We start from the raw sequence: 27,652 nt of genomic DNA, 5'->3' as shown, positions 1-27,652 counted from the left end.
TGTCAAGAAATAACAATACGATTTATATCTGAAGGTTAAGTCCACCTTTATTCTTTTCCCCAAAAACCACGAACAGTTGTCGCGACTTCAAGCTATGAAAATAGTTGAAAGTTGTTCCTTACTAAGGTAGCCACTGTTGGCATCTATGAAATTAGTGCTATATACATACTAACACAAAATAAATCTAATTCTCCATAAAGAAAATTTTGCTTCGAACACTATGAAACATTCGTGATTAACCTACGGGTACAAAAATATACTATTCAGTTAAGAGGATATTTTTCAGTAAGAGTAAGGCAATAACAACTAGTTTAGGTTGTTTTATATTAAAAACAAGATGCGCGAATTTCCCATTTCTACGTCAAATGTTCTGAAGGTTGACGATCATGTATAACGACAAAATATATCAACCCATGAACTCCAAAGATCACATTATAAATCCTCCTTACTATTTGCAATATCCAACTTTTAATTCTAATAAATTGGTTCTAAGTCCAAAAATACCATTCTGAATTCTTATCACCTTTCTGCTTGACAACATACTGATATAGAGAGGAGATTAATGGTGGGGTTGTTTCCTCAAGCTCAAGGATATTGCCAAGTAAAATAAAACAGGTGAAATGATAACCGTCGCGGTAAAATTCTTTAAAAGGTTCCCATAAAAATTCAAAAGAATATTAAAAATCTTTTCAATCAAGCAAAAGATCTTCAAATGTTTGAATCAAACTTCTGTCACCATATAGCAATAAGATTGCTGTTCCAACGAAAGTCTTATTTCAGTCATTCTTCACGATATGGACGGGAAACGTCGTTAATTTCGTCTTGGTTGTGATTTTTATCACAGGGCTTACCCGAGCACTCACTTCTGGACAGAATATAAGCTAATTACCAATTGAACAACGAAAAATTACACAAACTGGGGCTCTCGATCCTCTTCCTTACTGTCGTCGGGAAACGAAGAACGAGCACTTGTCCGACTCGACCTCGGACTATTATTCGGGCTTCTTCGTGTTCTTTCGGATCTAATCTTATCTTCAGCACCCAAACTATCGGTGGGAAAGTCGATTTCTCTCGGAGACAAAGTGGCTCCGTCGTGTAAATCAAGTCTCAAAGAGTCAACTTCTCCTCGCTGCCGATCAAGTTTGTCGAGAATCAAACTTCGAGGAAAGTCGGTATTTTCCGATTTCTCCTTTCTATTCCGACGACGTGGTTCGTCTTGCTTATCATTTTCCAACCTATTTTTCACCTGGCTTCCGACATTTGCCAAACTTTCTCCATCGTCGGCGTCAATGGGACGCTTCCTTGACAACTTAGGACTACTGCTGGCCGAGCCCGATCCACTACCGCCGGAGTCACTTCTTGGCTTCCTAGTTGTCATGTCACTGACGCGCTTGTATATTCCTCGCTCTTTTTGTTCAAATATCTGCTTTCGAGACGCTACAGTGTTCGGACTAAATCGCTCCGAAGAAGTTTTCCGATTAGAGTCCACGCTAACCGAACGATTTCGCTCGTACTGCAGTAACCGATCTTTGACTGACATCCGTGTGCTGTACGCGGACCGAGGCGTCCCTTTCTTTTCAGGCTTTTTATTGTCAGCTACACCGACTTCTTTCTTTTCAGGCGTCACATCGACCGAAGTTTCAACTCTATCTGATGACTGGGACTCAGACGATTCTTCCGCAGTGGAACAGTTTGGTGTTGAAGGCCTTCTTTCCTGCAAAGCTGTCATCACAGGAATAATTAGCTCACGTGACCCCGTCTCCGATGGAATCTCGCGAACGGAAGCAGGCTCATCAGCTGAGGTTGTGAACGTAACATCTTTATACTCGATGGAGGGAGACTGAACAGGGCTTTTTGGTGGCGACGGAGAGGAAGCGACTACTTTGTCCTCTGCTTCCCCTTTAGTTGAAGACTGCACAGGACTGACTGTACTATCCACGGAGCTAATTACCGAACTATCTCCCACCCCATCGGGTAAGAGCGCCCCTTTGGAGTCAATATCAATTACAGTCTTTAATTGGTTGATAAGAGAAGCATGATCATCTCCTTCGACGACATCATCTCTTTCAAGTTCTTCGCTTTTCGAGCTGGTTAGTGTGTTGGAAGATGAACTAGCAACTTCAGAAATCGCTCTTAATGATACCTCCTCCTCGAGGGCATAGGGGTCTTTGTTAAGGTTAGAGTCACTAGACGACTGTTTCATTCCGATTGGATAGAATTCCTTGCTGTAGTCTGCAATGTTTCCAACCCGACCTGGAAGATCGGAATTTCGTTTAATAAAACCCACAGTTCGTGGACGAGGTTCCACTCCGACGTTCCCCGAAGATAACCGATTGAGAAACTCAGACTGACCATTTAACATCCTCGTTTCATTTGAGGATATCCCGACGCCCCCCGAGGTATTTGCCTTGTCCGATCCAACGCTGTCGGAGAGATCGGGTAACAGTGAATCGGTGAAATCTGAACTGAAGCTCGGAGCGAAGGAATAAGACGAAGAACTCCGAGAAATCACCGAGAGCGATGTTTCCCGAGTTGAGGTGGCTTTATCATCGTCGGCTAAGTTTTCGTTGGATGACCGTGGAGAGCCTACACGTCTTGCAGCACCAAAATGAGAAGAATGCAGGTCGTCGTCTGGAGTACGAGATCCACTTGTTCCTAAAGTGACACAAAACATCAAATATATAATCTTGGTTTTAACCTTTTAAACCTAAGAGTGATCATTATCTAATTTATCCTTATAGTAACAGTGCTGAATCTTTCATTTAGAAGTAAATTGGATTGTTAAATTAATTCTCCACATCAACAAATTCTTCTGGTAATAAAAACGTAAAAACTTTTTTGAGCTTTTGAGAAATCCGCCTGCTGTTCACTCGCTCTGGATCAGCAGCAGCTCAGGCTGTTTTGACTACTACGGTCTGTGCACCACGACGGTTGATTGACAAATAATCCAAAGGTACCGACGGCACCTCTCCTTTTATAGTGCGCCTTCATGTTTTAAGTTAGATTACCAACAAAACCTCTTGGCCAGATTGACAGTTATTTTCTTAAATAAGCGCAACCCTCTCTTTAAGCACTTGTATGAAAACGAAAACCCGCTGACCTTGTGTAGTATCATCTTCGTACTCATCCTCCATATCAGAATCTTCCCGATCAATGGCAACTCTCTCACGCGGCGAGTCTGACAACAGGAACTCTGGGATGCTGTAATGCGCGCGATCATTCAGCTGAAAAGCAAAGGGAGGAAGAAAGAGGAGATGAATCTCTAAAAGCTCTGCACCATTCTATCTTTACTCGAGTTCGAAGCGATAAGCAGGTTTGAAAATTACCGTAGCTATTATTACAAATAATATAACAACCCAAAACAAAGAAATGTGCCACCTTACCTCTTCACTTCTGTTGTTGGACTTCGCAAGAAGTTCAAAAAACTCTGATCCAAACCCAAGGCTGCTCCTCCTGTAAACAAAATGGCATACATCCATTAGTAATGGCTCCTGTTCCGTCTTTCACTGTGACCTGTCTTTTCACCAAGCTTGGTAACTTATTATTCACTGGCACAGCAGACATTCAGAACAAAAACATAGATTATTCAATGTCCAGCATACAACCAATAGAGCAACTCTCAGTGCAACTTCAGTTTAAGCAAATTAAATGAAACTATTTATCGTTTTGTTTCTTCTCCCAACCATTTCAGTGCTACTAACAACTCCGAGATAAGTAACGACAGTGAAGCCTGCCTTCCTCGTCCACAAATACAGATAGGGACTTCATTCTTCCAGAGTGCTTGGAGGTACTAATAGCGGTGAGCAGTGAAGTTTCTAATAATAAAGCCAAGAGATCGCTTGTTGAGGGGACATGGCTTTTAGGGAAAGAAACACGGAGTCAGGTTCACACTTAGTATAATGGGGCCAACACAAACGCAAGTTATCTCAGTTTCCGTAATGTGAACAGAAGCGATCTTAAGTGTTTCCCTTCCCATGGATGACACCCTTGTTACACGACAACATCCTTGTATCAATTTACTCTACAGGAGGGAGAGAGGCATTATGGGAATGGAAACACAATTAAGGAGCCTACGTTAGGAGATCGAGCCCCAACAATTTTTCAAGAGTCTTAATGTCTAACTATCTTACAAGTGTAACTTCACCAAAAAGGGTAAGTTTCTAACGAAACTGTGGTACTATGTCGGTGGGGGGGTGGGGCGGGGGTTATTACAAGAAAATTTGGTTTTATTAACTGAGTTAATAATGTAAATGAACCACCATAAAGAGTTTCTAAAGCTGACGTTTTGAGCGTTGGTTCTTTGTCGGAGCGAATAGAGGAATCGTGGGTTGAAAATGCACTACTTTTTCGTCAATACAAAATGATTTAATGACGTTAAAAATGGTGACATATAACGAAAGCAGACATACAGTAATTTCAGTGACCAAATGCGATACACACATATCACTGAAACCTTACTGAAGGTAAACAAAAGCACAAAGGGAAGTTTAAAAGGGGACAAAATAGAATAATAAAGGAAAATATACCTTAAAACTACGCTATTTTCACACTTACGTTGAAGGCGAAGGTGACGGTGGTATGTTTATGGTCTTTAGTTGTGGTGCGTTGATTGCTCTGAAAAATGAATGGTGACAATCTGTGACGACACTGCGTTACGTCACGCGTAGAGCAGGAAGATTGCGTTACGTACGAAAGACACGCATGCATTGTACTTACGCCGGGGAGCTGGAATTGCGTCGAACAGGAGAATGGTCCGAGTGAGGCTGAGATATGTTTATGTCTGGTGTGTTGATCAAGCTACACGAATGTAAATCAGTAATTTATGGATTATTTTTACTCAATATCCAACTGCATACAAACCAAGTCATTCTAAGAAAGAAAGCGGAGAGTTGTTATACTATTTCCAAATTCTTCCTGAGCCTCATTAGGACCGTCATTATTAGCCGTCTGGGGAAGGAGGATTTTGATTGTGTAACAGTAAAATTTACCTGAACCCTCATGACGCTCTGTAGTATTCTAATGACCCTCCCCCCCTCATCGGCAGTCAATTTTCGTAAGTCCCCCCTTTACACTCTGTTAGCGATGACTGATCCCTCTTCCGTTCCCCTGAAGACCACGTGACCCACCAACCCCACCCCCCATATATTCACTGCTCTTTAAGGAGCGTTTTCAAAAGCAAAAAAAATCCACTTCATTCTCCTTGGAACTGGCTTTCTGCATGGCTTTCAACTTGATATTTTAGTTATCATATCGTATCATATCTGTCTTTCTCTCTGCCTTAAAATACTTAACTTTTAATAGACAGATAAACTGTCTGTTCGCTTACCTAGCTTCATCCCCAGCCTCATAACTCTCGTCAGCATTATTTCCTAAAAAAGGAAAATAAAAAAGAGAAAGAGGAAATGCAAATTACTTCCCAACATTCTTTGATGAAGCAATTTTCGATTGAGTGTCGTAAACCCAAAGCAAAAGTAATGACAACGGCCCATCTGAACGAAGTGAAACATCCTGAAGGGCCAATGAAATCTCAAAGTAAGAACAAGCAGAGCGCCCAAAGCGCTGATTGGATGATGAGGTGGCGCTAGTTTTCCAAGGCACTCCATTTCAATCAACCCCCCTCCCCCCCACCTATTAACAACCTTACACTTATGTCTAAAAGTTCTTGCACTTTGAAATTACTTTAGTTTGTTTTTCTGACACGAACTAGAACACAGCTCTAATAGGCACGAATCCTTTTTTCCGTAATCCGTTATAAGAAACACTGTCAGTGTTCAAAATGTGGTCTCTATTTAATTTCACTTTTAGAACAGGACATTACCAGCAGATCGCATACTCTGTATTACAACCAAACTGCATTCTCTGTCACGTGGTTTGGGAGGAGTGAATTTCTACCGAGAAAGAAGGACAAGACTGATGAGTTATACGAGCAACTCTTGCAAACATACATTTCACAATTCTCCTTACTGTCTGCCATACAATTCTCATGTTTCTTAGGAGACTTCGCCATTAGATCAACTTATAATCCCCTAACTGACATTTGTCTTTACTCTCATCACTCGCCTGCTTAATTTTGTATTGATATCGTGAAGTGAAATTGTCTTGGTGCGTGGTAGTTAAATGGTTGACTAATGTATACTATAAATAGGGTTAAAAAGATGGAAAGTTTTGAGTGGGCTCGTAGGTAAAAGAAAGAAGTTTTTCAGTTCGTCACTAGCGTGAAACAAAGGGAAACTCTGGGTAAGGCGACAACACAATTAATATACAACATGCGCCACTCACCTCTACAGACCTTTCCCGTGATATTGAATCATCCGCTTCAGGATGTTCAAATACCTTCAACATAAAAATAAAAATAAAAAATTGTGATGGCTGAGTTAGTAGTAGGCCAGGACCGTCCTAAATTGGATGTGCATGTCGATGAGTACAGATAGAAAAACACTACTCCACCAAGAATATCCTAAAAAAAAATTCGTTACAAACTGAATAGCATCGTCTGAAAACCACCAGAAACGTTCATCAACTGGCGAAACCGTACGGCATCTAACGGAACCGTCCATAAATAACCGGACATGTACGAAATCGTCCGAAAACAGACAGAACCGTAAGAAATTGGGGAGAGATGTACGTGCACTGTTAGCTCATGTATTTAAGATTTTTCTTTCTGTTTACCTCGGGACTTGTGATAAGCAGCTCAACAAGGCGAGTCTGGTGAGGCATATCCACAAGAGAAGACAACGTGGTAGTTACTTGGTCGTTTTCACTGCAGAATAAAGATGAACATGAAATGTTTTATACGAATTAACCATTTATAGCCTAAGAGTGATAAGAATCAAATTTCTATCAACAGTATCGCCGTGAATCAAACATTAAAGGGAAAGAGAATAGAGGATATAATTACCCACCCAAGAACTGCTTGATTTTTAGCCACATTATCCTTGTAAGTACCATAGGAATTGTACAGACAACAATGTGGAGAACCCTAACCGCATATTGATGTTAGACTGTAAAGGGTTAAAACGGAGACTCAAGCAAAGTAACCGACGGGCTGATTGTGGGGGCATATAAACTGTATTTCTGCAGGATTTTGTCAGTTCTCATCAATACTAGCTTCAATACAGTCATAATGTGGCAACAACACAAGACATAGGACCCTAACACGGCCGTTAGCTTTTCACCCGTTTCTAATGTAAATTCTTTGCACTGATTGTCGCTTGTTCTCTAAGTTAGGTCAAAACTGAAACTCTCTTACTTTGGTCTCAGTAGTGTGGGTCCAAACACGATCGCCAGATTGCTTGCAGGCATGGCATTCGATTCGTCATGATCTGAAACTCTCCTCAGATGCTTAATCAAACGAGCCGCAGTCACTCGGTTAGCTGTCGGAAGCTGCATTACGACTTCCCGAAGTTTTCCGATAAGGTTTTGGTACTCTTCCTGGATATCTTCATTTCCCGAAGCTGCCTTGCATGTTGTGGAGTTGTCTATGATCGCGAAGCTCTCCTGTCAGGATAAAAACAAGACCATCGTAGGTTAAAAAAACAAAATTTTTAACGAGGGTAAAGCTAATTTGATGAATCTCACCTTAGCAACGCGGATGAATTCCGGATATAGCTTGACAGTTAAAAGCGACTCTGGAAGCTGAAAATAAGAAAAACGCAGTCTTTCGCTAAATCGAGTTAGCAAACTTAAGATCTCTCTCGCGCAGAACCGTAATGGCAACGAGCATGCGTTTAAAAGAGCTAATGGATTGGTCGAGTGCCATAAGATGGGAGGGGTGGTACAGACTTAAGTTTGCTTACCTGTCGCAAGTAGAGTTTAAGAACAGCAGCTATGACATGAGGCGGTGTATCTGACAAATCAGCGTGGTATTCTCCATTTTCAAACGACTGCAGACATAAAAACACACTTAGGAAGATCAATATCAGGCTAAGAAGAGGCCTTTTGATCCAAAACTGTATGGAAAGCTGGATGTTTTGGTTACATTACCTGGCAAAGTTTCTCCACTCTGGACTTGACTCCAGACACTCGGTAGATTCCCTGAAAGATATCAGAACTGTCTCAGTTGACTTGAAGGATAAGAAAGAAAACCAAAAAGCAATAACAACATTTCAAGGGCCGCACAGAAAAATCTACAGGACATTAAGAACTAACCTTGACATCAAGACCTACAAAATGAAGAAAAAAAAACACGTTAATGAGCGATCAAAATCTAAAAGGTTGTTTAAGTTGTTCGAGCCAACTCTAAGCTTCATTCAGAGGATATTTTGCTTGCTATTCGATTGGACCAAAAAATAAGATTACAAAACAGCCATTTTTTCTGGCGAGCGCCATTTTGGACCAGATCGGGGAGAGCCTGGAGCGGACAAACTAATGAAGGGGAGGTAAGAAGGAAACAAATTCATCGGCCTTACCCACCCCCTTCCTTTTCGCTCTTTTGTCATCCTCATGACTAACCGCAGTGGGAGGGAGGGTGCAGGGAAGTGGTGAGGGCACATCTCGTTGCAGAGAAGCGAAACAAGTTAACATCAAATAACCAAGTGTTCAAATACAGTACAACAAACTGATTCACATGGACTTCATACCTCGATTGTCAATTTCGTCAATACATGATGAGATAATGTGAGGTATGTTTTCCTCATCAGTGGTCGAATGTTGGAGATGTCGATTGATGTCCACTCCAAACGTTGTCATGCGCCTTTGGCCATTCTGTAAAAAAACGAAAAAGATTATAATACTATAAAAAGTGCTATAAAAAGCAAATTTATTTTTTAATACAAATTCAAAACCGTGTTAGTCCCTTGGGCTTAATTATAGCTATTTAAAAGGTTTCCAAATCAGAAAATTATCTCTTTGAGAGGAAACATTCGCTTGACCCTGTAACTCCTCAGTGACCAAGAGAGTATTTCTCCTTACAATATCATTTAAATATCGAGCAGACAAGTGATGAGAATAAAGAAAAAAGGTTTAAGTTGATCTAATACCAAATTCTCCAAATAAACATTGTAAGAATTGTATGCAGATAGTATGGAGAATTACCAACAAGATCTGGGAGTGAAATGGTTAACAGCCTTTACAAAGGCACGAGTTATTAGCCAACAAAATTGTCTGTGACGGCTCGAACCATAAATAACTTGACTAGTAGAGTATACCAGGGTCGGTTTTCGATCTATTGTTGGGGAGAGGTTTAAAAATCTGAGAAAAGTCCGAGTCATCAGTACAAGAGTACAAAACTAAAAATAAGTAGTCTAAGAATTGTATTATTCTCCATACCGAGTATTTTCCACATCGTATTTTGAGGCCCTTCAAACACTTCTTGTGACAAGTCAGACCACATACTTCACATTCTGCACCATTGAAATACACATAACTGTCACACTCACGACACTTTGAGGCAGAGCGGAGTTTCTTCAGCGTGTGCGTCTTTGCTGATGGTGACAGACGGATATTCTGGAAGGGACCCGCAGATGGGCGGTCCTTGGGTTTACGTCTTCTATCGGAGCCTTGGTTTACACGTCCTTAAAACAAGACATTCGGTGAGCCCCAGGTTTAAAGGAGCTACCATAACAGTTAGGGTATCTTTCAAAATTACTATGATATGTGTATCACTACAGCACTTTGCTTCACAGAATCCTTCCTCATTAATTATGGATCAACATCTTCCTAAATCTAACCATGTTGGCTTGCGCTTAATCCTGTAACGCAGGGAACTAACTCTCACCATTAGTACTTCTTCCCTCATCTTTGTTATCCGCATCATCAGATGAGATCAACTCTAAGGATTGGGCCCGAGGAATGTTGGCTTTGCGGTCTGAGGTCGGGCTACCTGAGGGGGACCCTGGTAGGGATCGACTAGTTGTACTGTCACCATCACTGTTGTGTTCCTTTAGATTACTCCAGGCATTGATCGGCTGTTGCGAGCTATTTACACCCCGTACACTGTGCAGCTGAAGACTTTTATTACGGCGAGAGGTAAATGGTGATGAAATCTTTGCTGTCTCCTCCACAGAAGAATGGGTATGAATGTAACGTGAATCAAATAAGGAGTTGTGGCGTGACGGAGTCTGTGATCCTCTGTCTGGGCTGAAACATTAAAAAGGCAATGACACGGTTTGTTTCTGACACATTCTGAAGGTCAGTTATGGGAATGTGTTGGAAAAACGAGAGCAAGAAAACAGCACATCTAATTATCCCTTTAACCTCCAAGATCAAACTAGAATTCGGTCTCGTTCTAAAAGGAAACTCGCTGGCTGAAAAGCTTTTCTATTCTCATAACCTGTTTACAAGGTGACCTATTGGAATTGCAAGGAGAAGTTACATGTTAATCACTTTAGTCAATCAGTTTAGGGGTCATACGCACCAGGCTTTTAGCCTCTAGTTTGAGCGGTTTGTCTGTGACAGTTTCACATTTTAAATGTTGAGGAATTTTATAGGCTCTAATTAACGCGGAAATCAAGCACATGTGGAGCTGAAAACTGTCAACACAGGCATTATTCTATAATAATTCTACAAAGTTGTATAATAAAAAGTACATACTTTCCTGCAGAGTACGGTTCAAACTGAAAGACTTGTTCAACAGCTTGAGGTGAATTGGCTTGTTGCAGACGAACGAATTCGGCGAACTGGTTTCCAGGTTCATAATTCCTACTGCTTTCCGCGAGAGTCTGGAACTGAATTGGGCCGGGTGATACAAGCGCATTCATCATCTGGAAATAGTTACATGTTACCTAACGAGAGAATTATTCAAAGTCATAAGTAATAAACAAGTAATATTTGCTTCATAATAACAGTATTGCTAAAACTAGTCAGGAGCTTTCAAAGGTAAAACTAGCTTTCTTCTTTTTGCCATCTTTGTTAAGTTAACAGGTTACCAAAGGTTGTGCTATTACAAAAATCACACGGTGCTTAAGGGCTCCTGTCGCAGAAATATGGACTGTTCTGTTCTTGAAGGTCTCCGTAAAAAAAAAATTTGAATAAATGGCCCAAAGGTCAAAGTTAAGCGCCTGTGGCAAGGAAAGGTTAACTCAGAGGGTGTGGTCCAAGACGTACCGCTTTCATTGTCATATCACATTGATAGACAAGTTGACGTAATTCCACCAGGATACTTGCTTTGGTATTTTCCAATTCTTTCTGCCTTGCATTAGCTTCTACCACACAAGACTTGTAAATCTCCTCAGCCTCATCAGCTTTCCTGATATCACCTTCTTTTTTCTTGGTTCCGCGTGAGAAAGTTGACTCTTCCTGGTTTGGACATAAAAACAGATAAAATATGTTTAAGAAGATTTCACCCAAAAAAGAAAGATGTCAAATAATCGTGGAGTAAATAAGGAGTTAACAATGAGAATTTGGACCCTACCACATAAAATATCGCTGCAGGATACTCCACTAATTAACCAGCAACAGAACTCGTTGGCGATTTACACCACATACGAGACTCTCAAGGGAAAAGCGATAAACAAATGCCACGATCAGCCCTTCATCAAAAGACAGAGCCTTTCAAAAAAACTACCACACCATGCGAGGCACCCACCCAAGAGAATAGAGGTATATAAATATATACAAATATAAAGTTCTCCAAAGCACTAGGAAATAAGAGTTAACAATGATGACATGAGCATTCTGATGAGATGGATCACAAACAAAGCAGCTGCACATAAAAGGGATCTACACTCATTTTACAAAAATAATTTAAAGAACCCAGAGAGATAATATTTACAGGAAGAGCTACATCACAAACAATATTCCACAATATTATATTCACAATATTCTGCTTATGGAAAGAGGATTTTCTCCCTAGTGAGTGAGAAGAATTTAAGGTTTGATCATGGAGGAAGGTGGAAAATCAAGTTTTTAACATAGCCAAAACAAATTATTGACAAACTTAACTATACAAACCTTTTCTAGTTCCTGTTGTTTCTGGATGTACAAAGATTTTGCCTTCTTAAGATTTGCTGCTGCCTCATTCTTTATAAAATAGAAATGGAGGGGAAAATTAGCCACCAATAAGATAATGAACAGAGATGCTTGACATGTTGCACAGATCAAAACTAATTATGTTGCATGTGTCTTACCAGTTTCTTACACGATTTAGCCCAGCTATCCTTCAGGTCCTTTCGTATTTTCTCATGCTTAAGTCTTCTTGCTGTTAAAGGCTACGTAAAGAACAGTAAGATGCAATATAATGCTCTTATAAGCTCTGGTAAATCTCTTTATCTCTAATCACCCTTGGGATTGGTGGTGTCAACACCATTCAGACAAGAACCTATTGAAAGGGAGGGCTTAATGTGGAAATGTGGGCCCTTTGAATTTCTCTATATTTCCTTCTGTTGTCCACTGAAAACAAGTGACTGATCATGATAATACACCAGAAATAATGCTCTATGGAAAGCCTTTAGCAGCCCCAACCCAATATGCAAAGCAAGACCTTCACAAATACAAAAATGTGGTCAAAGGTATCAAGTTACCAACCTCCATAAACCGGCTTGCTAAGAGGGCTGCATATGTTTTGCTGGCATTCTCAGCATATTCAATGTCCTTTGGGTGGAGAAACAAATGGAAATTGGTTACAAATCTTACATGTATGTGACAAAAATATTCACTTTTCTTGATTTACAGTGTTACAAATGCAGTATTCAACCAATAGGTAGTTCCAGTCTAAGCTGGCCAGTCTGTTAAAATCTAATTGCCAATATTTTTATTACTTGATATTCTGTGTATATAGTATTTTAAATGTTATTACATTCTAGAATATAATGATTCATTCTTCACCTGATCAAGGGCTGTCACGTAAATAGACTGAAAAGGCAGGTAATTCTGGAAAAAAAAATACACAGGCATAAAAACTTTGATGATTTGGAAAATATCCAGGATTTAACCAAACAATATTACAAAGCAAAACAACATACTTATGAGACATGTCCCAAAATATTCTCACCTCCTCTACAATTGATGTTCTTGTTGTCTGTGCAAGTTTTGTTAGTTTGTTTGTGTACTCCAACTCTAAAATATCAAATCAAAAGTATATTGACCATTAATCTTCGAGGGTAAGTGGATAATGTAGAGTTGTAGTTCAGTCATCTACATGTAAATGCACAGAAAATGACACATGGAAGAGTGCAAATCTACACATAAATCTTAAATTAAATATTGAAAGCAAAACTCAGAAAACCATATACACTAGAAACATATTTGAATGTGTCAAGGAAAATAACTCTTTAACCTCTACAAGTGAGTAGCATCTGAAATATTTTTCCATTATTACTGCTGAATCACACTTGTAGGACACAAGGTTAAAGGAAATCATCAATATCTGAGGGAGCTTTTGATTATTAAACAAATCCTCCTGGTTAGTGCCATAGGAAATGTAAAGGGAACAGTGAGGAGAATATGCATGCTGATATTTGGGTGTAAAGGGAGAAGTCAGTCAGGGAGAGTAGTCATGGATGATTATGTGGTTTACCAAGACACGTGGAGGTGTTTATGTTGGAAACTGCTGTTTGTGTGAAATGTGAAGATCAGTTGTGAAAGTAACTGATCCCTGGAGCAAACTGAGAATCATAAGGAATGTGGTAAAAGTGCCAAGGAAGGTTACATGTAATAAGAATTGAGAACCCACTAATTTGAAGAAGGGAAGTGATGTTTGTGTTGGGAAGTCAGCTTTTCTGATTAACTTTAGTGCAAAAATAGAATTATCAGTTATCAACTTCACAACAAGTAAATTTTTAACATAGTCTACCACAAGCATCACACATATTTATATGTCCTGATCTCCCTTGTTATTGGCCATAATCTAATAACCATTCCAGACATATTTTAGGCATTGATGATTTTCTGAGTTTGACAATAACATGAATTATCAAGGGAAAAAAAACATTTCACTTACCAAGGTGAGCTCTTTTGTCAACATATGTTTCTATGTCCTTGGAGTACTTAGCCCAAATTTTGGTTCTCTGGTAAAAGAGAAATGAATCTCTTTGAAATAAGTATTTAAAATTGAGTGTTAAACAAGGATGGCTTATTAAGTAAACCTTTCTTTCAATACATTATTGGAAATTAAAATAAATTACAAAGGGATGCAGTTTCTAGAACAGAAGTAACTACAATATCATAAGCAAGTTAACAAAAAAGACATGAGAAAATAAATTATCTAAATAATTAAAAATAAATTTCCACCATTTTAATCTACAGAAAGTTAATCAAAGTCTTAACTTGACAAAAAGAATCAAATCAGAGGTCACACAGAATAATGTGTAACTTCACCAACCTGCATTGCAATGTCTACTCCATGTTCAAGCATTATCAAAGCTCGATCCAGCTCATCAGCCTTCTCTGCCGAAGTGTCAACTGTAACCCAAAAACCGATTCAACAAATAAAAATAATTAATTCACCGCAATAGAAAAAACCTTGATGGGATTTATTTGAGAAAAGATAGCAAAAGTACAGTTTTCAATTTGACTTCAATTCAAAATATTTTTTTAGTTCAAAGTAAAGCAAACCAAGGGCCAATTAATATAAAGGAAAAGAAAAATATTTTCTGTTTTGTAAAATAAAATATAAAGTTGTGTGAGCGTTTCATAGTTCATCACTTCATGATTAATATCTATTCTTTGAATCCATCTTACAACATTCAAAAGTTAAGAAAGCATGATCTAAGATGTGGTTTACAAGTTTTTATGTGCAGGTTGTAATGCCTGCTATGTCAGTAAAACCTCTCAGCATTTAACCACATGCATACATGAGCACTCAGTCAATGATAGGATGTCTCACATTTTCAGACATCTACATAATTCTCTACAATGTTGCACTCTTTGTTCTGACGAGTGTTTTTACCTGATTCTTTCTTTTCCACAGGTTTTCTGTCATCTTCATCCTGGTCATCTTCATTATCCTCATCATAACCTCTCTCATCCATATCTTCATCATCATCATCACCAAAGTCTTCCAATGACTGAAGTAAACAAACAATGGATACATTAGATCAGGGTATGAATAATTCAAAAGTTTTAGAGAAAAAAAAAAAAAACGACAAGCTCATCACCAACAGAAACTCAATTAAATTATTTAGAAATGTTGGGCTCATAAGAAATTTATAGCGGTAACTTTCCTAACATACAAGCACAGCACTCTTCTCTCATTTATAATCCCCTTGAGAGCTGGACACTGCCTTGTAATTGATGGGTGAATGACCAAAGTGAAGTTAAAATCAATCATCTCTATAAATCCCTGTGACATTAAATTAATAAATTCCATTGAGCAACATTGTACATTATTTATAGATGTGGTGAATTACAAGAAAAAAAAAGGCGCAACAACTTTCACTATACAGCACAGTACAAAATCTCAACCCTTTAACCCTTGAACTCCCAAGAGTGACCAAGACAGAATTTCTCAGCTAAGTGATAAGAAAAAAGGAAAAATATCAAATTGGCGATAAATAATTGATCCAATATTAAATCCTCTGAACTAACATTATAGGAATTGTATGGTTGATAGTAAGGAGTAGAAGGGTTAACTCCCAAGATCTGATTGTTAACTCTCCCTTCTACATGTAGCTGCTCCACATTTCTTTGTACATTAGTTATAAGAATTTGGTGTTAGCTCTGATGAGTCTGCATATTCTTATAACCTGTTTGCTGGATGTTGAACAAATATTTTGGCGAAAAGTTGCATGTTCACACTTCTATGCAATATGCATATTTCTCTGTGATGTAAAAACAAACAAATTTCACCATACAGCACCAAACATTATTTACAAATGAGCAGATGAGAAAAAACAGCATTATTTACCAGCACAGAGTGCAATGTTCTTATTTCCAAAAGTGAATTGAACTTTATATAATGTACAATTCCTTGCACAATTTTAGACAATGTACAAGGAATTATTGGGGATTGCATCTACCTGTCCTTTTAATCACTGGTCACTATACTTGTTAAGTTACCTCCATTGTGTTGACCCTCCATTTATCACAGCACTCATAACACTCATCACAAAAGTCACACACACTTCCACCCACTCATATTTCACTTTCAAGTAGTCAAACTAGTAGCAAAATAAACTCACAAATGTCAGTGACATTTGTTATTTTCCTCTGAGAACATCCACAGTAAGTTCCTTTATCAATTGATATCACACTCTATTTCCTTTAGATCATTATTCTATACCATGATTGACTCAAAAAGCACTGTTTACAGCTGTACATGTCATATGTTTTAGCACATATTTGAGAACTTGTAATATAGTCTTTTGTTAACATTTTAAGATCAAAAGCATGGACTGGAAATCAATAACAATATTTTCCATGGTCTAAATGACAAGCACAAGGAGGAGGAAGAGTATCTTTATTTGCTTCAACTCAATCATAATTCATGAATACTTGGTCTCTCCCTGACAGGAGTGTACTTGCCCTCATGGAGGATAAATTGAAAAGACCTTTCATCAGTTCCTGATAAAGCATTTATCATGTGCATTCTAACCAAAGTTTCCTAGAATGTAAATTGGTCAGTTGCTACAAATTTATCTTTTGAAGCAAAACTTTTTCAAATTTCAATCTGGCCAGATGTTTTCTGTTGGAGAAGTAATACCAAGACAATACATGAACAAACCTAATATTGTAAAATGAAAGGTCAAGAGGCAAAGATTAACATATCAAAACATGTATCCCTAAATGTACAAGGCAGTCACAACATCCTTGTCAACATTATCTAGAAGATAATATTCAAATTTCCATGGCAGAAGCTCATCAAAAGATTGTTTAAGATCACACGGCAAAGGCTGCCAGATCAGGATCATAGACTAGTAGAGTTCACTCTGTTTTTTCCTTGAACAAGGTGAAAATAACTCTCTGTATTTTTTAATGAAGATAACAATCACACTTGTTTGTGAACAAAAGTTGAGCACAGAAGCAGATCCAAATCTTCTGCTGATTTCTTTACAAATGTTTCAGGTCCTTCAGGAACAGCTATGAACAATTTTTTTTCTCACAATGTAGCTTAAGGTACTGTTCAATTACTATATAATAATACTTTCACTTATCTAATTCTATCCTTGGTTCGAAATTTTACATATTTGTTTTGGCAGAAAGAATCAAATGAAATAAAATGAACCTGGGGTTAAAAAGAATCACACAAAACACAAAATTTTATTATGACATTTCCATAGTTATTGTTGAATAATTTCAATAGTCCACATCATCATCAAAAGGCAAGCAAAACTACCTACTGCATAGAAAACATGAAAAGAAGGTTTAAAAATAAAGTGTTATGTGAACTCAAAATGAACACATTTACTATCTCTTTGCATAACTATTTGTACAGGAATATGGAACAAATCAAACCACTCAGATAAAATAAAGAAACACACCATCAGCTTCATCAACATGTAACTTCAAAAGAGCCTTGTCAAGTTGACCTCACAAATGCATGTTGTTGTCAGTGTTGTCAAACAGCTGGCAATTGATCAAGTTTAAAACACTGATGTTTCATACTTATTTGCCAGAGTACTTTAGTAAAAACAAACAAACCAACCTAGCATATTTAGAAACTAGAAAAAGCTGTATCAAGGATACATTCTGTAATATTGTGATGGTAATTTTCTTAGTAAAGTACATGTACTTAGAGAGAAATATAATATTCTTGAATTAAGGTCATACTGTATGAAACAGATTGCAAGATGTTTCAACACAGCAGGGAAAATCATGCTCTTATCCTTGCTTTAAAAGAGACTACACTTCAGACAACAGACTTCTATACTGAAAATGTCAATAACTGAAAAATTTCACTTACAATGTAGCTTATTGTCCGTGGGGAAAGACATTGAAGACGAGTTCTTCTTCTTAGAAATGACATTAAAGTATTTGTATCATGTGGGTCAACGTCAAAAGAATTTCCCAAAATTAGCACCATTTGGACAGCTCTGTTCCACTTGAATTCATTGGCAATTTGCAGATAACTCATGTATCTCACACCTCCAGTTCATATCAAGCCCGAAACTTAAGCACCACATTCACACGTGCATAAAATCCCATCCCAGAATTATCATTCCACAGGCCAAGAAATATTTCAATTCTTTCGTGGGATGCTAAAAATATGAAATGTATGAACAATGTGTGTGTAACCCTACACTCTAAATGCCATCTGACCACAAGAACATCATATCTGTTTCATGTTTTTGGTGCTAACAGCTTGTTTAACAATCCAGTGACACTCATAAATGGAATTTGACACAAAATTGGCCATGACAATCACTATTTAACACCTTGATGATTCTTTACCTTGCTCCTTTCTAAAGAACAAATTACAAACCCAAAATACAAATACAATTGTAAATGGTCAAACAAAACATGTCAGGTATATTCAAAGTCAGTTGCTCAAACATATTTAATCAGGAAAGCTTAAAAATAATATCTCATAATAAGACATCTAGTATTTCATGTCTTTAAGTTTGTGGAATGCAAAAGAAATGCCTAGTGAAATCTATCCACGAGGAATTAGGTTGCAGATAAATCATATTAGAAAAAATTATCTGATTATAAAAACTTGCGACACTCCTTACAGATATTCTGGTAGAAGACATGATTTAGTGGCAAGTTCTGTCATAAAGGTTTCATGTCTTCTAAAACCTAAACAATGAGTGTACAAGGCAGATTTACAGCATGCGTATCACTATAAAAAAAAAAATTTGAAAGGGAGTTTCTGAAGGAATTCTTTGAAGGGGTGTGTTCCATGCCTGCCTGCATAGGCACTGACTTCTACACTCATTAAATACCCTATCCCATAAACAGCCAGATTTGAGAAATATTTCACCAGAGGAAACTAGGACCTTTTGCTCACCCAAACATAGAATTTGAAAAATTAAAGGCTCTGAGCAGATTTTTGGGGTTAACTCTACATGTCCCTCAGCAGAAGGGGGCAGGTTGGAGGAGGAGTAAGGACCTTTCCTCCACCATCAAAGGTAAATCACATAGAATGAGGGAATTATCTTGAAATTCATTGTTAGCAGCAATAAAATGGAACCAAAATAATGCTTTTACCTTAAAATAAACTATTGAAAGATTTACAGCCAGCAAAAAAAATTAAAAACCCTTTGTCACAAACATACTAAATAAAAGAATGATTTTGCCCTTCAGTCTATGATTGCATCACACTGAATGTGGTGAATGGCTATAGTATCACAGCATGCATTTGAAAATTTTCATTTCAAACATGGTCTTTACAAGTACGTATTCTAAAAAGTTTGACAACTGATTTTGTCACTGAATGTTGTACTGGAGAATCACTAAACAAGGAACACATTTTATCCTGTGAAGAGGTCTTTGGAGAATATACACATGAACTTAGACAAATAAAAATATCTCACTAGTCTGAACAGTTACTGATGAGAAGCATTAGCTTTAAACCAATAAATAACAATAAATTTATATAAAATTAAAATAAATTAATATAAATAGCTTGTTTTTGGGGTGAATAGCAAAGTGTAACAGTAAATCAATCACCACACATTTGCTCATAGATTCCATGGACATCAGTTAAGTATAGATTCATAGATTGTATTTCTTGCAACTGAGGTGTCTAAAGAAGCAATAGTCAGCCAATACACTTTGTGAGAGGTTTATTTTGGTTGGGAAGTAGCAATCTATTGACCACTGCTTTTTAAACAATCACTTACTTGTGAATAATGTTTATTCATGCTTTGTTCTGACAAACCAATTTCCTGTTCACCCATAAGGAAATCAGACACACTGGAAAAAAGGACAAGAAACACATAATCACCATACATCCACACCTGAGTAACATGTAACTTATCTCCTGTGTATCTATACATTACCCTGTAAACTGGTGATGAGAATACTCAAACTTATCAGGTAAACAAGTTCAATTATCTTGATCTGACAGCAAATTCTCATGGACAAATTTACAAGGAAATGCATAGCAGCTTGAAAGGGGAATTAACAATCAGATCTTGGGAGTGAAAAGGTCAAGAACCTCAAGGTCTATAATCAATTTTAATCATACAGATGTCTCCATTTCAAGGTTGTGTTTCGCATCAGTCATCAGTCTTTATATACCATGTAACTACAGGAACTGAACCCTCCTTAACACGAATTTGTCAGATTTAATAGAATTATCACAGCTGGTGTCAATGTTTCTTGCTGTCCTATCTGTTCCCATGAGAAGTCTGGTAAATATTGTAAGCCATGTATGTATGCATGCATGACTGTAAATATTACCGGTTTTTAAATATTTAAATGTGAAATAAATGGTAATTCAAATTGAACTCCACAGTTTTAGGATATTGAACCCTTTAATTCCCAAAGCAATCAACAAGTAACTTCATTAATTTTCAATTATCAATACCTCATGAGGAAACAAGTGTTGAGAATAAACATACTCCTCAGCTAAAGAGTATTTATATCAAATTCTCAAATTAATTCTCAAAGAAATGAATGGAGGCTACTACAGAGATTTTATAATCAGATGCCAAGAATCGAAGGGTTGATCCAAGTTAATTTGTTTCTGAAGGAAAACTACAATCATCACTAAATGTATAAATGAGGATAGTTACACAAAACTACTAACCCTAGGTTCCCAAGAGTGACCAAGCACAAAATTCTCCATACAATATTGATACATTTCCATGTAAGAATAAAATAACCTTGAAGATATTTTGATTTAAGGCCAAATTCTCAGATCTTAGATTAACTCTTTACACCCTAACATCATTACACATTTCTCCAAACTGCTCTCTATAAATTTCCTGAAGTGCTGACAAGGAGAATGTATTTAACAGTCCAGATCATCTTAAGTGAGTGATCATTTCCTTTACTCTCATGACCTTAATTTGTGATGCAGCAGTGATAATGTAGAGAGAAATTAGATGCAAGTCACTCTCTGGGTTTAAAAGGTAAAAAGAATCATACACCAAACAGGATGGAGAATTAATGTTTCGTCCTTAGAAGCTGGAGAGGCATCTTGCCTCAAGGTGGTATAATTATGAGGTAGGGACTGGGATAGATATGTAACAAGAAGGCAAAGGTTCATAAATGAAGCTATAACAAGACATTCAACAAATGTTGCTCTATCTCATCTTACTTTTAGGCATTTCAACATCTCAATTTACCTGCTGCTGAATGCCAATGCAAGCTGATCAATGGACTCATAGAATTCATCAGGGGGTTTACTAGTATCCTCATAGTTGTGACTTTTGACCTTATTAATCAGTGTTCCAGCGGATGCAAGTATTTCTGTTGAGTGTAGTGGTTCGTAAGTATTGAGGACTCCTTTAAGAACTGACAGCACCTCACCAAGGCGTTCATGGGCTTTCACCTCAGGTGGTTCACTGTCAGGATTATCTACAAATGAAAGCAAAATCATTAGTTAAATGAACTGAATTTAGCGTCAAAAACAGTATGAATAATACTCTATTAACATTTCCCTACACCAATGTTCTAAGACTAGTTGTATGCAATGCAATTTCCAATTTGCAATGCAACTAGGATAAAATTTTAAACTTGAATGAGATTTGTCTTGAATGAGAGTGTATGTTAGAGCTTACATTTTGAATGCATCTTTGTGACTGAGAGACTCCAAGTATTTCTTGCTTTTGCACAGAAAAGAAAACATCACAGAAAATACACCCAACAGTCGAGGCTTTTATTTTAAAATTCTACTTAAAAACAGGGGAAACTTGTCCACAAGAGACAAAGAGAAGATGCATTCCTGAACACCTAATCAAGAACTGTCATAGCATGTTACATGTATCATTCACCAAAACATTGAAAAAAGAAAAGTTTGAAAATAATAAGGATTGTCCCCTGTAACACACAAACAACCAATGATTTAGTAAACATCATTCACAATGTCAGGTCTGGTAATAACAAATTTCCACAACAATCTCTTAACACTCTCTCATGTTAAATACATGCTCTATGTCATCATATTCGAGACTGTTGGATTTAGAATTCTGTTTTATAACTACACAAACTCTCACAATATTACAGACAACTTAAGGCAAAGAAGGAGAGAATGTTCTTGACTGAAGAGAACTAATCAAAACCATCATTTATGGAAATTGGCTATGATATTAACAACAGTTTAAAAATAGCAACAAATTCCTTTCACTTGCAGTGCAGCAATGTGGTTATTGAGGTATTTGCTGAAAAGTAAACAATCACACAAAAAATCCCTTCGTTTGTTCTTTGAATGAGTATTGCAAATCAAATTAAAAGACATTTAGACAGACAGCTCCAAAATAAGCATTCCTAAATCCTAATGTTATGGAAAAATGTCTTACATCAATATGATTTAGGAGTTAGGCAGGGTATATTCAGAGCAATGTATAACAGAGCAATATCAAAGTAAATTTGCAGAAAGATATTTGCCATAGTTTGAAAACAAAGTTTCAGCACAAACCACAATTTTTACTGTGAATGAATTGCATACACACAGGGAAAAATCGAAAAATTTTACAATGACACAAAACCAGCAATACTTTCGATAAACCGCTAGCTTAATTTTTAAACATCTTCTGCACGAAATCGTCAGAAAAAGCAGGATACAAGTAATCTTACAATTGCAATGAATAACTTGTCGAGATATTCTCAAAGCACAAGAGTTTGATTTAGATATCAATCTCTCTCAATTCTAGTAATTAATGTCCTGATGAAAAAACGTTGGAATGATATAAAAAATCGTGACTGCATGAACGTGATTTTATGAAATTAAAACCTATCACTGGCGTCAATGATGTAACAATCCTTCATTCTTTTGCGTCAAGAAACAAAAATAAAAGATTTACACCGCTAAATCAAGAAAAAATAAAAAGTCGCTTATTGTGTCCCTATTTTAGGATTCAAACAGGTGATTACAAGCAATCAGAGTTAAAACATCCTCTAATGTATAACCCCTAATTTTAATTACTGAATATGCTTGGATGAAATTGTTCCTGAAATCTCCTACGATATAATGAAATTAAGAAGTATGAGGTATTTCTCGGATCAGCAAAATATATTAACTTCTACAAAGGTTGATAACATGGAAATTATTCCCACTCACAGTTTGTGCACAAGATTAGCAATTTCGAATGAATGTGAGCTGACGATAAACAAGTACACAACTAGAAGGGCGCCTTTGTAAACATTCTTACCTTCGCATTCTATAAAAGTGTTCCGAAGCGAGCTCAAAACTTCGGAAAACTTTCGAACGTGGCAGGTTAAAGCTATAATATCTTCTTGTAGAATCATAGGCTCTTCTGCGGTTTCATTGTAATAGCCAGTATCACTATTGACCGAATTACTCCGATCTGGAAATGTCACCGAAGAAAATGACTCCCTGTGGGAAGTTGTAGATGTACCCGAAGGTTGACTAGCACTGCGAACATGCCTAAAACCGAGCCTCAAATCCGGAGCCGACTGACTCAGTTGAGATCCATTTTCGAGTGCTGAAGGGTTTGCTTCACCAGTGGCTGTCTTTCGTGCTGTCGACGGAGAAGGAATCGGCGAAGGTCCTCGAGCAGTTAGGGTACTTCGGAGCGGATCGATCGGATTTGATGCAGTCTGCTGCGGCTTGCGATTAGATTCCTTAGAACAACAAAAAAAATCATTCAACGCCTATTTGAAATAACCCAGATCACAGGATTCAAAACGTGAGAGATTTAAAAGCAACACACCGGAGTCAAGGGCCGTAAAAGAGACTGTGATTGTGCATTTGAAGTCTGCGGTGTTCCTCCTGAGGTTGTCTTTCCCTTCTTCTTGCTGATCGAGATGGACGGAAATATTGCCTTCACGGAGGAAGACATCCTACAGCGTCAGAAATCCCACTTCGGTCGTTTCCACTTCTTGCATGTTTTAAATCATTGTACAAGGAAGCAAACAGATGAACAAGGAAGACCGTATGAGGTCAAATCTTAACACTTTCATAAGTCAAAGATTCAAGTTTTCATGTCCTCTCCGTTTATGTTTAGCGAATACCATTACGTTCAATTTTGATTGACAGCTTGCCCAGCGGCGGTGGAAGAGTCACGTGATCGAAAGACATAAATTGTAATAAATTAATTAATTTTCTGAACAGGTCAAGGCCTAGGTAAGAAAATAAGGATCTACTTAAGATGAGCAAAGATAAGAAATTTAAAAAAAAAAACTAAAAAATTATGTCAAGCATACCATGAATCTGATAAACGCCTCTAAAAAAATTTTAAATATTTCATTCAAAGCAAAATAAATGAATCAAATATTTGTATTTGTAATGCATCTCTTAGACACAAAGACGACGCCGCGATATTGAGACAAGTTCAAGATACCAGACACCGACATTTTTAATTCCTATTGGATTACAGTTAAGCAGTATGACAAATACACAAAACGGAAGGAACCTGTAATAATAGAAATTTCAAATGAATAATTTTGTTGATGCCATGACTTTCACATCGTGTGCAATCATCAAAGGTATTTCCTTTCTTCCGGGTGCAATACGCCACTTAATAGCCTTACGGTCGATACTCTACCAATATTTTAGTGCCTTAACCATTGCTATAATATACATTTGTTTATACACAAGCATTTGTGTTATCATTTTTCATGATTTAATACAAAAATAAATTTACTCAAGAGAACCCGCACCATCTAAACTAATCGATTACCGTATTTTAAATATTTGAGGAAATTGCACAAGAAGATATATTTCTGAGCATGTCACGGGTATAATGATGCAGGGAATTAAACCCACCCCTTGCGAAATTATATTCTAAAAGCAAAAAATCACGGTGTCCGCACGAAACACTGAGTGCAAACAGTCATGGTAGGTAAAGTTTGATTCGCAAGCTCGTTGGACAACCAAGATCAAGATAAAAAATAAACAAAGTTTTTTTAGCCTTGCTCCTTTGCTCTGTCTATGACTTGGCGAGAAAAGTCAACAGGTTCACGGAAAGAAATAACGAAATGTTACCAAAGCTTTTCTCTTCTGTTATGTCTGCTGTCTTGTATTTTGGCCCTTATAAAGAGAGCACACTTGATCATTATGTACAACTTACTTGGGCACATAGATAATCATTTCGACGTTTACGTTTCGCAAAGCTCCACCAGATATTTTTTCCTCGACTGTGTCTTATCTGTTGGAGTTAACTGGGTAATTCTATTGTGCTCTTTACTGCTAAGGCCAAGTTTGAAAGCCTATCAAACCCAAGCAACAGTATTTTGGGATCAAGAACACGACTGGTATTCCCTCATCGTTGTATCATATGGAGGGTGGATAAGATTGGAGATCGCACAGCCAGTCCTTGCCATTCAAAAGTACCATGATTGGTGCATCTCGAGTTTTGTTGAGGGTATTTCAAATGACATTTCAATCCACGTCACTCCCACCACCCCACCCTAAAGCCGCCATTGATCTGTTGGAGTACTGACTTGTCATTGTCAGATCCTTTCAAGCATATTTATCATGGATCCATTCCTATAGTATAGCATACAATCTCAGGTTGTATCATTTCCTCCTGGAGAAGTCCTGGAGTGGGGTATCCCTTTCGTAATCAAATCTCCTGCGGTCAGTAGGATGAGGTGTTCTATTAGGGATCCATATCAAAAGTGCTATCTGGATTATTTGAATCAATTTTTTTCTTTGCAGATATAAGCCTACACGTACGCAATACAGATGTCCATTGAATTTTATCGATGAGGAATACCCTTGCCTTGACACGCCCATGCACAAGAGGTAAATCTCCTTGTTTCAAATCTACAGTATCATGATAAGCCGAGTTAAGTGAGTTTGAGTCAAAACATGATTTTCGCGTAAACGAGACCGACGACATAACAGGAGATAAGATATCTTGAATTAACTCGACCAAGACAATAAAGTGCTATTTTCTTGGCTTTGCATCAAGAGAGGAAGAGAATGGAATAGAAAGAGGGCGAAAATGGAGGTGAAAGTGGAAAGACGAAGATATCGTAGTGAAATGGGAAACAGAGAGAGATTGCCGGAAAGAGAAAAAAAGCACTTTCAAGTAGAAAAGAGGAATGTTGGTGATTTAATTTAGTTTATCATCCTGTGCTCTTCACGAACGTGGTGTTCCGATCATTGTTGAGAGATGATATTTCGATAACTTTTTTTTTCTAATAAAATGAAAACAAAGATACCTTCTAGCAACGTTAACAATGATAGGTTTTGTAAACAAATCTTCGCGTGTTCTTAGATGCACAGCGTGCAGTCACGCCTATATCCGTTATAAAATCGGTCCTATGGCAACAAAAGCCTCAGGGTAAATTTTCTATTAAAACGTCATGACAGAACCCGCCACTAATCATTTGTTCCCGTGGTATAGTACGTCTGTACTAAATGCTTATAGATAGTATTCTTTGCTTGAAATTGAAACCGGTGAAGTTGATTATTGAGGGACATAAACGATAAATAAAATTTTCTTTGGATCATTTGATAAACTGCAAGTTGGCCAACTTACCTTCCTCTGTCAAAAATGATCTAGACATAACCTGGGAGTCATAGCCAAGCGAAGGACTGGAAAACCATATAACAAACATAATAGTGCGGAGAGAACAGATTAAGGGCTTTAACTCGACATAATAATTCTTTAAGATTCATCTCACAAATGAAATTTCGAGGAAAGTGCGCAGCAGCTGTGAGAGAGCATTGCAAAATATCAAGAATTTGGTTAAATCTTTCAGCAGACATCACTATCGACTTCTTTCTGATTTGATGAACTGCGTCTGTCAGGTCATGAAGCGTCTTAAAGATTATTAAAATCGAAGAGCAACAGGATAGATGATAAATCCGTCTATTGTCAAGTGCGGTTGTGGTCAATCTTCTTAGAGGCGGTTCATCTATGGAAAACTAACCAAAATACACCACCAGGAGAAATCTGAAAGCCAGATTACTGGTTATCGACAGGAAAATATGTGCTATTTCAGCAAAAAAGAAAATTATACAATACCTTTTGTCTCGGATGACTTGTTACAAGGACTTTTACGTTTAACTATACGATTTAACGATGATCCCCAAGAATGGCATCTTCTAAGATCGTTCTTTTTCAGATGACCGACAGAAGGAGATAGAAGTTTCGTCCCATCGATATACTCACTGCTTACAGTTAAACTGTGAACATTTTTTACAACTGACTGGTCTTCGTCTTTCCACATAACATTATTATTGTAGAGTCTACTCCAACCTTCATGGCATTTTTTCAACCAACCGCAGTACTTTGCTTTGTGCGACATGGCTTTGTGATTCCGCAGTGTTAAGGTTTAGACATAACGTGTTAGCACTTATATGCAGGTAAAATAATACGAGGAGATATTATGCTGTGTGGTGTAACGGTATGCGAGTCCCCTATGAAAATTTCATAGGAACTGGACTGGACTTCGGAACACGTGCGGTCGTCAATTTTCGTGAGTCTTGGAAAATCTACTGATGACGATCGAAAGGTAAAATGTAACTGATATTCATAGTCCCCTTGATTTAAAGGCTTAAACGCGCTCTGAACACGAACTTCCGTGATTAATGCTAAGTTTAGAACCGGTCTAGTGAAATCAGGATCGCGTGATTTCCGTAACAGTTGGGTTGTTTCTCAACAACAGTTTTTCAAAGACGAAGGGAAGAATGCGTCTGAAACTGCCATTTTTTGCACTGTACATTAGTTTTCACTTTTCGAGGTAAATAATG

The 27,652-nt window shown here is 37.6% G+C and overlaps 1 protein-coding gene across 4 annotated transcripts; it reads right to left on the bottom strand.

Annotated features, from left to right (window-relative positions):
* Nucleotides 1-27: 27 nt before the first annotated feature.
* On the bottom strand, nucleotides 28-27,423 carry LOC113676670 (uncharacterized). Of its 4 annotated transcripts, XM_027193354.2 has the most exons (31): nucleotides 23,658-24,127; nucleotides 23,136-23,568; nucleotides 21,111-21,342; nucleotides 19,659-19,731; nucleotides 14,825-14,942; nucleotides 14,258-14,337; nucleotides 13,877-13,943; nucleotides 12,929-12,993; nucleotides 12,763-12,807; nucleotides 12,463-12,528; nucleotides 12,066-12,146; nucleotides 11,890-11,958; nucleotides 11,044-11,235; nucleotides 10,531-10,721; nucleotides 9,716-10,077; nucleotides 9,268-9,512; nucleotides 8,580-8,703; nucleotides 8,149-8,162; nucleotides 7,984-8,034; nucleotides 7,797-7,883; nucleotides 7,579-7,635; nucleotides 7,250-7,497; nucleotides 6,670-6,760; nucleotides 6,280-6,333; nucleotides 5,819-5,888; nucleotides 5,327-5,369; nucleotides 4,717-4,797; nucleotides 4,555-4,614; nucleotides 3,384-3,453; nucleotides 3,101-3,224; nucleotides 28-2,655 (listed from the first exon to the last, which is right to left on the bottom strand). In XM_027193354.2, exons 1-31 carry the CDS (start codon nucleotides 23,784-23,786, stop codon nucleotides 908-910), a joined length of 5,370 nt encoding a protein of 1,789 aa, XP_027049155.2. In that variant the 5' UTR covers nucleotides 23,787-24,127; the 3' UTR covers nucleotides 28-907. The 4 variants fall into 4 exon arrangements, with proteins under 4 accessions (XP_027049155.2, XP_027049158.2, XP_027049156.2 ...); XM_027193357.2 differs by lacking the exons at nucleotides 23,136-23,568; nucleotides 23,658-24,127 and adding an exon at nucleotides 26,925-27,423; XM_027193355.2 differs by lacking the exon at nucleotides 4,717-4,797.
* Nucleotides 27,424-27,652: the final 229 nt, after the last annotated feature.

The sequence above is a fragment of the Pocillopora damicornis genome, chromosome 11 (assembly GCF_964200805.1).
Source record: "Pocillopora damicornis chromosome 11, jaPocDami1.2, whole genome shotgun sequence".
In the NCBI taxonomy this organism is placed as follows: domain Eukaryota; kingdom Metazoa; phylum Cnidaria; class Anthozoa; order Scleractinia; family Pocilloporidae; genus Pocillopora; species Pocillopora damicornis.
The sequence above is the reverse complement of the archived record's forward strand: the minus strand, read 5'-3'. Positions and strand labels throughout refer to the sequence as shown.